The sequence below is a fragment of the Primulina eburnea genome, chromosome 9 (assembly GCF_022965805.1).
Source record: "Primulina eburnea isolate SZY01 chromosome 9, ASM2296580v1, whole genome shotgun sequence".
In the NCBI taxonomy this organism is placed as follows: Eukaryota; Viridiplantae; Streptophyta; class Magnoliopsida; order Lamiales; family Gesneriaceae; genus Primulina; species Primulina eburnea.
Window position 1 is genome coordinate 25,593,421 of NC_133109.1, and position 12,083 is coordinate 25,605,503.

Genomic DNA, 12,083 nt, shown 5'->3' on the forward strand with positions numbered 1-12,083 from the left:
ATTTCGGCACTCCGTGCAGTCTAACAACTTTCTTGACATAGGTATCTGCCATTTGATCAAATTTGTACGTCATCTTGTATGGAATAAAACATGCGGATTTGGCCAATCGATCAATCACGACCCAAATTGCATCACAAACTTTGGAGGATCTCGGTAACTGCGTCACAAAATCCATGGAAATATAATCCCATTTCTATTCAGAAATAGACAAACTCTGCAACAATCCTCCTAGCTTCTTCCTCTCAGCTTTCACATGTTGGCAATTCAGACACTTGGCTACAAATCCAGTAACATCTGATTTCATTTGTTTCCACCAATACTGTGTCTTTAAATCATTGTACATTTTCCTGCCACCAGGATGAATGCTCAAACGACTGTTGTGCGCTTCTGCCAGTATTCGTTGTCTTAATTCCGAAACATTCGGCACAACAAGACAATTATTCACATAAAAAATACCATTTTGAACCTGATATTCCGATCGATGTCCAGTTTTGACCATTGCAATCGAATTCTGTACGTTCTGATCAACTTTTTGTGCCTCTTTGATTCTCAATATCAATTCTGGTTCAGCTCGAATTGCATATAATCTCAGAGGCTGACAATCTATTTCAAAAGCTAATCCAGACATACAGCAGTCTTCTATTAAATTCGAGACACCTATCGTCGATAAGGATAAAGAACATACCTTTCGACTCAGTGCATCGGCTGCTGCATTAGATTTTCCTGGGTAGTATTTGATTTCACAATCAAAATCTTTCAATAAATCAAGCCATCTTCGCTGTCTCATATTCAACTCGGATTGTGAAAACATATATTTCAAGCTTTTATGATCAAAATATATTTCAAACTTCTCACCGTACAGATAATGTCGACATATCTTCAAAGCAAAGACTACGGCTACCAACTCAAGATCATGAATTGGTAACGAGATTCATGGTGCTTCAATTGTCTCGAGGCATAAGCGATAACATGTCCTCGCTGCATCAATACACATCCCAACCCTCTGTGAGAAGCGTCGCAATAAACCACAAAATCACCAGTACCTGAAGGAATCGTCAACACAGGCGCACTGGTTAATCTCTTCTTCAATTCAAGAAAACTGGTCTCACATTTCTCAGACCAAACAAACGGAGTATTTTTCTGAGTCAACTGTGTAATCAGTTTGGCAATACTCGAAAATCTTTAATGAATCGGCGATAATATCCTGCCAAACCCATAAAACTGCGTATTTCTGGTACAGATGTCGGTCTCGGCCAAGAAATCACTGCCTCAACCTTACTGGGATCAACTGATATACCGTCTCCGGATATAATATGTCCCAGAAATACCACCTGTTTCAACCAGAACTCGCATTTCGACAGTTTGGCATACAGTTTCTCCGTCCTCAAAATTCTCAACACAGTCCTCAGATGATCAGCATGCTCAATCATATTCTTTGAATAAATCAAAATATCATCGATGAAGATAATCACGAAATCATCGAGATATTTCTGAAAGACTCGATTCATCAGTCCCATAAATACCGCCGGTGCATTCGTCAAACCAAATGGCATGACAATAAATTCATAGTGTCCATACCTGGTTCTGAATGTTGTCTTTGAGATATCAGAATCCCTGACTCTCAGATGATGGTATCCAGATCTCATATCGATCTTGGAATATACCGATGAACCCTGCAACTGATCAAACAAATCATCGATACGAGGCAATGGATATTTATTCTTTACCGTTGCCTTGTTCAGTTTCCGGTAGTCGATACAAAGTCTCATCGACCCATCCTTCTTCCTCACGAACAGTACTGGAGCACCCCAAGGAGATACACTCGGTCTGATATATCCCTTGGCCAATAAATCATCCAACTGTTCTTTCAACTCCTTCAACTCGATTGGTGCCATTCGGTATAGATCTCTCGAAATCGGAACTGTTCCGGGCATCAATTCAATACTGAAATCATCCAAAATGTGGTAATTTGTTCTAAGTTAGGGTTGGGGTATTTAAAAGATTTATTTAATTTTTAGCATTTTAAAAGCCTAACTTATTTATTAGGTGATTTTAAAGTTTCAGAATTTTAAAAGGTTTATCAATTGTGTATTTTAAGTTTAAAAGAGTTTACTAAAGTCAATAGTGGATTAACATTTTATTAGTATTTTTAATTAACATTTTAATGGTGTAATTAAGTAATTTATTTCCCTACTTTAATCCAAAACTCACGCGCACACACACTTTCTCACATACTCACTCACATTAACACACACACATTTCATTACACTCTCATTGGTTTTTTTTTTTATAGAAGAAAAGTAGGGTTCTTATAGAAAGAGCAGCCGCCCATCTCCTCTATAATTTTCCAGCAATTCTCGTTCGTTTTCTTCAAAGAAAATCGTGCAACGTTCGTCCCGGATCAACCCTTGGATCCTTCCCACTTCGGTATCGCGTTGTGGTAACTTTAAATATCAAGGCATGTATAATCTATTTTTTCTGCATCGATCTCGTTATATTATGTGTTGTGATGTTTATTGTGCGTAAAAATCCATATATGTTGTGAAAAGCTCGAGCAAAAACGTTTAAAACGGATTTTGGATCTGAAAACGTGTCTGTTGTCATTTCGATTTCTGTGAAAAATCGGTTGATTTTCTGGAAATGTTTTCAACATATAAAACATATTAATTTTTGATATCTTGGATTTAACAATAAATTCGTAAATTTTGGATAAAAAACGAGTGAATTATGATAGTTTTCGTGGGACTGCTCAAACTACAATTTTTTTATAAATGTGTTCTTCACGTGTTCTTGAAGTTTTATGGTTGCAGGCTTCGTTGGGAACCGATGGTTGATCGCTGCTGCGTTTAGGTATATTAACTATGACGTTGGTTCGATTTATAGTGCATCGGTTTGTGTCGTTAAGCACTTGGTTGCATTAGAAGTCGTAGAAATCATTTGGTGTCGAAAATTTGAGTTTACGAATTATGATGCGTTGCATGAAGTGCGTCGTTGTGTTGGGGATGTTTGAGACATTTTACGGAGTTTGATTCAATGCACTAGTGTTCTAGGATGGTCCTCGAGGTGTTGTTCATGTTTCATATGTTCGGCTTGGGTGGTTTATGTTACTAAAGTTGCGAAGTCCAGTGTACCCGGTGCCCGAGCGGTAATAACTTACCGCCCGAGCGCCACTCGTACTGTTCTAGTGTAGAGTCCAGTAGACCTAGCACCCGAGCGGCAATTCTTACCGCCAAAGCGTCACTCTTTCTGTCCGAGGCCAGAAGACCCGGCGCTCGAGCGGTAAGATATTACCGCCCGAGCGCGGGGCCAGTCATTTAGCTTTAGGTTCCAATAATGAGTCCTTATCCTTTATCGTTTGGGAAATGTTCACGCAAAATTTTAGAGTTCGTTCGTGGTTTGATGTCATGATTAGTATGATTAAACGAGGTCAAGTCCCGAGTGTTCTAGAACGTCATAAGCCACTTATTTAATTCGGGGTTGAGTGCGAGTAGTACGTCTAAGTTATGAAAGCTAAGCACTTGATAATGTATTAGTATGTGCAGCAGTGGCCCAAAGCAAGATCCAACAAATCCCTCAACGCCAAGTAAGTATGTTCGACGTGGAAAAGAAAATATTTTTAAGTTTTTGAGGTATGCTAAATGTCTTGTAACCAATTATGAACGAGTTTGGAAGCCGGTGAACGTGGTCGGTGACCTCTCCACCCCGGTAAAGCATGACCATGTTTAAATCAGGATTGGAAAGCGGTAAAGAATGACCGGGCATCTCATGTATGTGGTAGTGGATTTTCCCAGCCAGCCCAGTACTGTTGTTTAGTCTGATCAGGCGCATTTATTTATGAGTCACTTGCTTTGAAACATATCTCTACGCAAAATGATGAATTTTATGCATGTTCAAGTATGTATGATGCTAGTATGTTTATGAAAAGTTTTATGATGATGGCACGTGTAAGTTTATTTATCACGTTCAAGTTTAAGTATGTACGTTCTACTTTAAAGATGCATGTGGTTTTATTATGTATTACTTGTTACTTCCAGTTTATACATGTTGAGTATTTAGACTCATTAGACTTGATCGATGAAGGTGAGGACGAGAATGAGGAGACGAAGGGTGGGGACCAATGAGCCGGCTTGGACTGCGTAGGAGGCTAAACCCGAGAACCGCATTTGTTTTAAGAACTTTATGCATGTTTTATATACTCTGATTTTCAGGATATTGTTTACGATGTTTAAACGTTTATCTTTTGCAAACTTCGATTGTAATTGTCTTTATTTCTAATATTTTTAGACGAGCAGTTTATTTTAACGCAATTTGAAAGATCATTATTTATTTAAGAAAATTTTTATTTTTCCGCAAAATTTTGAAATATTTTAAAATACGGTACGTTACATGAACAGTGCAGAGTTATAATCATTTACACTTAAAAAATATTTTAAGCGTAGATGCATCCATTCATATCGAGCTCTTGAGAGAACTACAGTTATCTGATGGTCAAATCTTTCTTTTATATTTTTCCAAAGATCTCATGGTTCTTTCACAGTGAGACATTCGACTTTCAACCTATCATTAAGATTATGACCAAGGAAAATGAGTGCTTTTGCACGGTCTTTTAGGGATATTTTGTTTCCTTCTTTGATTGTATCCCCTAAATTCATAGAAACAAGGTGGCCTCAACATTCAAGATCCATGATAAATAATTTTTTCCAGTCAAGTCAAGTGCTTCAAATTCAAGTTTGGTGATGTTTGTCATTGCAATTTTATATATAAAAAAATTATATAATTAGAATTATAATAAAAACATATTAGAAGCACAGTAATCAATAAAATAAAATAACTTCTGGAGTTTCATATCGTAACCTAAAAAATTATATTTCAATTTTTAATTTAACTACGAATATGCTTGTTGATATATAATAGCTATCATCTGAGTTCCTTATTCATTAAGGGGGGTATATTCAATATATGAAACTTTATTGATTTTAATGACTTTTGTATATTTTAAAAGTCTAGATGTATTCAATTAAAACTTTTACAGACTCTATAGAAGTCTGGTGGTATTCAAAATAGACTTTCATAGAGTTTTAAAAAGTCATGTGGTATTCAACATTCACTTTTAAAAGCTCTATAAAAGTTTATAGTTATTCAAATTTTCAATAGAATTTTAATAATGTCATGAAATTCATTAACATACAATATTAAAGTTGTCAAAAATTGTAATTGATTCAACCTAAAGATTTGGATAGGTTTTAAAACTTCTAACTTCTACACAAGCTATTTATTTCTCTCTACGTCGCTTCATATCATCTCTCTTCTTATCTTATCTTCTATGCTCTCATCTATCTATCACTCTCTCAAATTTTTGAAGTGTTTCTCTATATATATTATCATCTTTCCTTTTCAAAATTTCTATTTTTTGGCTGATTGTTCATTTAATAATTTTTTCTTTTAATATTACAGGAAATTTTGAATTCTGGAATTGATTTTGTGATTTTTAATTTATGATTTATATAAATTAATGTAATATTCAATAATAATAAAAGATGATCTAAAAAAATGTCGCTTAATTTTTAATGATTGAATAGCCTAGCAACAACCATGATGTTTTAAAGTCTTTTTAGCATTTTCAATTAATATATAAGCTATGATATTTTTATACAAAATTATATCCATACAATGTTAAATAATATTTTTTTCACATATATATTTTCAATTCAAAAACTAATCAATTGATGTATTTTAAAACATGCATAGGGATGTAAATGATCCAAACCAAGCCGAACAGTATCAGGTTTGAGCTTGGCTCGTTTAAGATTAATTCAAACTCAAGCTCGAGCTCGAGCTTGATTCGAGATTTTATCATCTGGCTTGAGTTTGGCTCGTTTAAAATTGTTAGAGCTCGAGCTTTATTCGAGCTTTTATCATCAAGCTAGAATTCGACTTGTCTTGAAATTACTAAGCTTGTGAAAAGCTCGAGTTCGACTCGTTAAAAGCTCGTTTTTATCATGTTAATCAAGCCGGGCTCGAGCTTGGTTTATTAATAGCTCGTTTATCATATTTAACAAGCCTGACTTGAGCTCGACTCGTTTTCGAGCTCGTAAAACATACAATTGAGCTCGAATTTGAGCTTGATTCGAGTTTGTTAAAATTAAATATATCTATGAACTAATTTTATATTAGACATAAAAGTTTAACTTTTATTAGTACTAATATTTTTATTTGTCAACTCAACAAATGAGTCAAGCTCGAGCTTACGAGCCACCTAAACGAGCCGAGTTCGAGCTCGCGAGCCTATTAAAGAACATGTTTGCGAGCTGACGAGCCGATTACGCTTAGGCTTGAGCTTGATTTGATTAAGTTGTCGAGCTCAAAATCGAGATTGAGCTTGGTTTGATATGATTAACAAACGAACTCAAACAAGCTTTTTATCGAGCCGAGCTCCGAATAGCTCGCGAACGGTTTGGTTTGTTTACATCCCTAAACATGCATACAAACCCACATATATACACATGCAAAGATTAAATGATTTAACTTTTAAATAAGTAATTTTATTTATTAATATAAATATTAAAAAATTATTTCAAACTGAATATGTTATATATGTCAATTACTTATTTATTCAAAGAAATTAATAAAAAATAATATGTTATAATTAAGTACAAAATTTATAAAATTCTATTTAAAAAAATTTCACAAAAGTCTATAAAAATCTTATAAAAAAATCTACATGAATCCATATGAATCTGTTTATAAATCGTGATATTCTTTAAAAGTCAATAAAAATCTATCAAATCCACAAAAATATATCATTTTAAAAAGTCATTCAAATTCATCAAAACTCTTGATTTAATACACCTCTGAAAGGTGTACAATTTCTTTTGTGGTCATGGAAAGACTCGGTGCTCATACACAAGGAAATCATTCCTTGTAGAGAAAAAAAAAAAAAGAATGACACATCATCTAATCATATGCGATGCAATTGTATAAATTATCACACCATGATTTCATAACTACTTCAGGAGTATATTATGAATAAATATAAAATATGGTTTTGCTATTTCGGGAGCACCAACATAAAATCAAAATATGTGCTGCTCCATGAGTAAGATTATAAGTTGTGCTCTTCAGAAACATCGACATAAAATTAAGAGTTGTGCTCTTCAGATGATCAACATAAAATTAAGAGTTGTGCTCTTTAGGATAGCAAATAGTCATTGGTCGATAAGGAAGAGCAGAACGACGATGCCTCTGCGGCTGTGGCGAAGGAGCACGAGGAATGAAAATTAGGAATCTAAGATGGAGTTGCCTGTTTCAGTCAATTAGCCACGAAAAATTAGGGGATTTGGTGAAGATAATACAAATTTGTTTTGTGATGTTTGGTATAAAAGGAGGTTTTCCCGGTGATTAAAAAATCAAATTCTTGATCTAAAGCCGGATAAGCAGAAAGTTGATGGGTGGGATTCACCTCCCTGGAGTGTAAGACAAAATTACTGAGTGGTATTTAATTTGGGAACTTTACGGTAATTTAATTTATTAACACATGATATTTACATGGCAGTGGTTTTAATTTGGGACACTTTTCGATAAATCCCTAATCATAAAATCAATTTTACATTCAGTCCCTATGTCATAAAATTATATTGTTCACTTCCTAATACACAATTTTTTTTTTTTTTTTGAATTCACTCCCTACTTCATATTTTATCTCATTTCCCCTTTAATTCAATTTTATTTCCACAATTACAACAGTTTTCTTCTCTTCCCCCAATATGATATAGTTACTGTTATTTGATAGATTAATGATATTAATTAAATCTACCTTAATTTGTGGTACTAGATCTTCGACAATGTGGTATACTTTGACAAAAAACGTGGTACTTTGAAAGCTATATTGTGGTACAATGAACATGAACTTGTTGTACAGCTGAACATATACAACAGAAATATCATCTCAAGAGTACGATAACACGACACTCATATTAAAAAAAAGGTTCAAATTAATTTGTACACAACTTCTCTTGTTCTCCTTGGGAAAAAAAGTTGATGATAAAAATATTTGAATTGTGGCAACAACACATCACAAGGCGATAAAATAGGTACGGATTTTTTTGTTAATTTACGATAGGTGGTGAAACTAAAACTTAGTTTGATATCTTATTTCATATCATTGCATTATATTTGCATATAATACATGATATGATATAGTTACTGTTATTTGATAGATTAATGATATTAATTAAATCTATCTTAATTTGTGGTAGTAGATCTTCGACAATATGGTACACTTTGACAAAAAACGTGGTACTTTGGAAGCTATATTGTGGTAAAATGAACATGAACTTGTTGTACAGCTTAATAACGGAAATATCATCTCAAGAGTACGATAACACGACACTCATATTAAAAAAAGGTTCAAATTAATTTATACACAACTTCTCTTGTTCTCCTTGGGAAAAAAATTGATGATAAGATTTGTCTTATTGGTTGGTTACGATGATAATAAGATTTGGGTGTTTCAAATGGATAAAGGAGGTGAAAGTACTTTATTATCTCACTAGGGAGTGCAGAGTTAAAAAAATATAGAGTAGAGACTGCACTTAAAAAGAGTTTGAACTTTAGGTATTTTTCCCCAATTTCCCGTTTTAATTTATCATCCAAAGTTATTGTTGATGGTGCAGGACTAATAAACTCTTCTTATTTTATCAGTTGTCCGGGAAAGTTAATTTCAGCGCGATGCAAGCAAGGGAGTCAACTCAACTGACAGCTTTCTCCATGTAGTATTAGAGCTAGCTGGTAGGTCAAAGGCTAAAGTTTCTGGTTTGCAAGACATTTATATGTATTTTACTGATTTTATTTTAAAGAACATTTGTTGTCGAAATTTAGAACCATTAATTCTTTTTGCTTCATCAACAAATTATTGATCGCACAACTCTAGCCTGTAAGCAACAAAAACCCTGGTAATCTGGTGGCTGAGCTGCTAAGATTTGAAGATCTAGTGGAATAAAAGCTACCTTTCTGAGTGTATCAGCATTAACAACCTGGGAAAGCTCATGGTGAAACCAAGTTGCCAAACACTGGATTGCTTCTGAAAATGGACAGAGCAGGGAACTTTTGACATTTTGATTTCACCATGATCTCCTCCTGCAGACTCGCTACAGATGCAACATCAAATGCGCTAACACTACTCTCTCATGTATCTTTACAAATACTTTATCAATGATTTATACAAGAGTATTAACAATTTCCAAGAGCAAGGAAGTCCGTGTCCATGAGCAAACCATCATGGCTCGACGGATGCAAACTCTGGCGGGAATTTCCTATTAATTTATTTACAGAAGGCTGGTTATCTGATCTCCCTTGTCACCTATCAAGGGAGTTCTCATTACTCTCCCTCTCTTTCTCGGGACGCTCTTCGTCAAGTGTATAAGTATGATAACCAGCAGGGGTGGACAATTGACCGGATCCACTACGGCCCACCGATCTCTCGATGTGATCAATATTTGCAATCAAAGATATTGGTCTTTCGGGTATTGAAGGTACCGGAACATCCATGTCCAGCATCTTAACGACCTGGTCCATTGTCGGCCTGGCATACAACTGAGGGTGTGAACAAAGAACAGCCACTAAAACATAATTCTCTATTATCTCTGGAGGGCCCAAATCGGGCATATTCTCTTCGGCAACGGACATTGCTCTCCCTTTTCTAACCAAGGACCAGGCCCAATCAGATAAAAGGGTAGGTTGTCCATCATTGAACGCCATGAGTGCTTTTTTCCCGCTTATCAATTCAAGAAGTACAACTCCAAAGCTATAAACATCGCTCCTCTCCGTCAACTGTCCATATAATGCATACTCGGGTGCCACGTATCCCATTGTACCTGCGACTCTGGTACTCAAGTGAGTCATTCCCTCTGGAGTAAACTTCGCCAATCCAAAGTCCGCAACCTTGGGCTCGAACTTCTCATCCAAGAGTATGTTACTAGCTTTGATGTCCCTGTGAATAATAGCAGGCTGTGCTCCATAATGCAAATAGGCCAAGCCCCTAGCTGTACCGAGCGCAATCTTCTGGCGTATAGGCCAACTCAACTTCTTGTCCGATAATGAAAACAAATGATCATGAACGCTCCCGTTTTTCATCAAATCACATACAATTATTCTTTGGTGCCCTTCCATTGGAGTCGTGGCAGTACAGTACCCTCTCAAAGCCACCAAATTTACATGCCTGACACTAGCGATGACTTCTACCTCGTGCGTAAAATTTGAATCTCCAGCAGCGGAGCAATTCTTGAACCTCTTCAATGCCACTTCAGCACCATCTGGTAATACACCTTTATAAACATTTCCATAGCCACCTTTCCCAACTATATTTTGCCTAGAGAAATTGTTAGTTGCGGCCTTAATTTCATCAAATGTAAACCTAATCAAATTAGTGCTCGCACTGATGGAATCTAATCCAAAACGCACATCACCAGAATTTCTCATGTTCTTCCACTTTTGCCTCAAATCTCTTGCCTTTTTCCTCCTCAACCACCAAAACCCAGAAAAACCAAGAATCAATACGAGTCCACAAACCGCCGCCACAACAGAAATCACGATCACTCTCGTCCTACCACTCGAATTAGAAGATGTAAAGTCGAGATTAAACAAACACTTTGCCGTACCTTGGTCACTAGGCCCAAACTGATTCGCAAAAGCTGCGGCGTAGATAAAAGGATATGCCGTGCAATCGGAGACATTCCCATCCGTAGGTCCTGAGAGATAAGATGCCTGAAGGCTAGAAAGCGCGGTGGTGCACGTAGCGCAAGGGGAGTTGTTGAGCAGCGATTGATTACACGCCGTAACTACGTCCTTCAGCGCGGCTTGCGGGACCACAGACTCAAACGCAACGCGGCTGGTGATGTTCATGCATCCGCGAGCGATCCACGTCGTTTGAAAGCCGCAGCGCTGGCGGATATTGAAATTGGGCATATAGTCATTGACCAGCGACTCGTACGAGTCCCAGCACGACTCGGCCGAATCGAGGGGCGGGAGGAACGAATTGCTGCGACGGAGATACTCTGACTGGACGAGTCGGAGCCCTTGCAGGATATACTGGCACTCAGCGCCGGAATCGACGCTCAGCAGCTTATCGCCCTGCGCCAGGCGCCTCAGCACACCGAAATCCATGGGACATGCAGTCGAAGCACTGGCGCTTTGCTGGAGGGCCCGTTTAGCAGACACAGTAGTGATGAATAGCTGTAAAATCAACACCAAAACACAACAAATCAAACGACCCATCTGGGTTTGGGGAGATCAATTAGGTGAGGAAAAAAAATTTACTTTGACGCGTTCGGGAGAAGGCGGCGAAGAATCGCATTTGTGGGTTGAATAAGGTGAAGTTGTAGTGGTGGGACTGATGTTGATGTGGGAGGAAAATTGAAATGGAGCTCATTTGGAGAAGCCAAAATGGAGATCTGCGTTGGATTGTTGGTGGGTGGACGAAACCAGGTAGTAGTTTCTCAGAAATGATAGATATTACTACTGAAAGAATCGAAACACGTTGTTCCTTTTTATTTTCGAAACTACTTTTATTATTTACACCTATTGCGCAAACAGTGATGACTCGAGTTTTGACCGTGCTTTAGTCGAGTAACTCACGACACATTTGCATTTCGGCAAAAATTTATGTTAGACGGTCTCACGGGTCGTATTTTGTGAGACGGATCTTTATTTAGATAATCCACGAAAAAGTATTGTTTTTTATGCTAAGAGTATTACTTTTTATTGTGAATACGAGCATGATTGACCCGTCTCACAGATTGAGATCCGTGAGACGGTCTCACATAAAACCTACTATTGCATTTTTTGTTTGATTGAGTTCCAGTACCTTGAGTTTGTAATTGAGTCGACTTTGAGTGTATGATGAGTCTTTTGAAGTAGCTTGAAATTATTGATTTGCCAATTTATTCAAGAACATGTCTCTTGTTAGATTGTTTTACGGATATATATTCGTGAGACATATCGATCCGATATATAAATATAATGAAAATCAATATTTTTTTTGTATAAAAAATAGTTTTTTTATTAGTCGGATCTGGTCGAAGATTCAT

At 36.5% G+C, this 12,083-nt stretch overlaps 1 protein-coding gene across 1 annotated transcript; it reads right to left on the reverse strand.

The window, feature by feature from the left end:
• Positions 1–8,805: 8,805 nt before the first annotated feature.
• On the reverse strand, positions 8,806–11,502 carry LOC140841383 (probable LRR receptor-like serine/threonine-protein kinase RKF3). Its single transcript, XM_073208747.1, has one exon. It carries the CDS (start codon positions 11,269–11,271, stop codon positions 9,355–9,357), a length of 1,917 nt encoding a protein of 638 aa, XP_073064848.1. The 5' UTR covers positions 11,272–11,502; the 3' UTR covers positions 8,806–9,354.
• Positions 11,503–12,083: the final 581 nt, after the last annotated feature.

Coding starts and splice junctions, on each gene's coding strand:
- LOC140841383 (XM_073208747.1), bottom strand. CDS start 11,271: ATGGGTCGTTTGATTTGTTGTGTTTTGGTGTTGATTTTACAGCTATTC.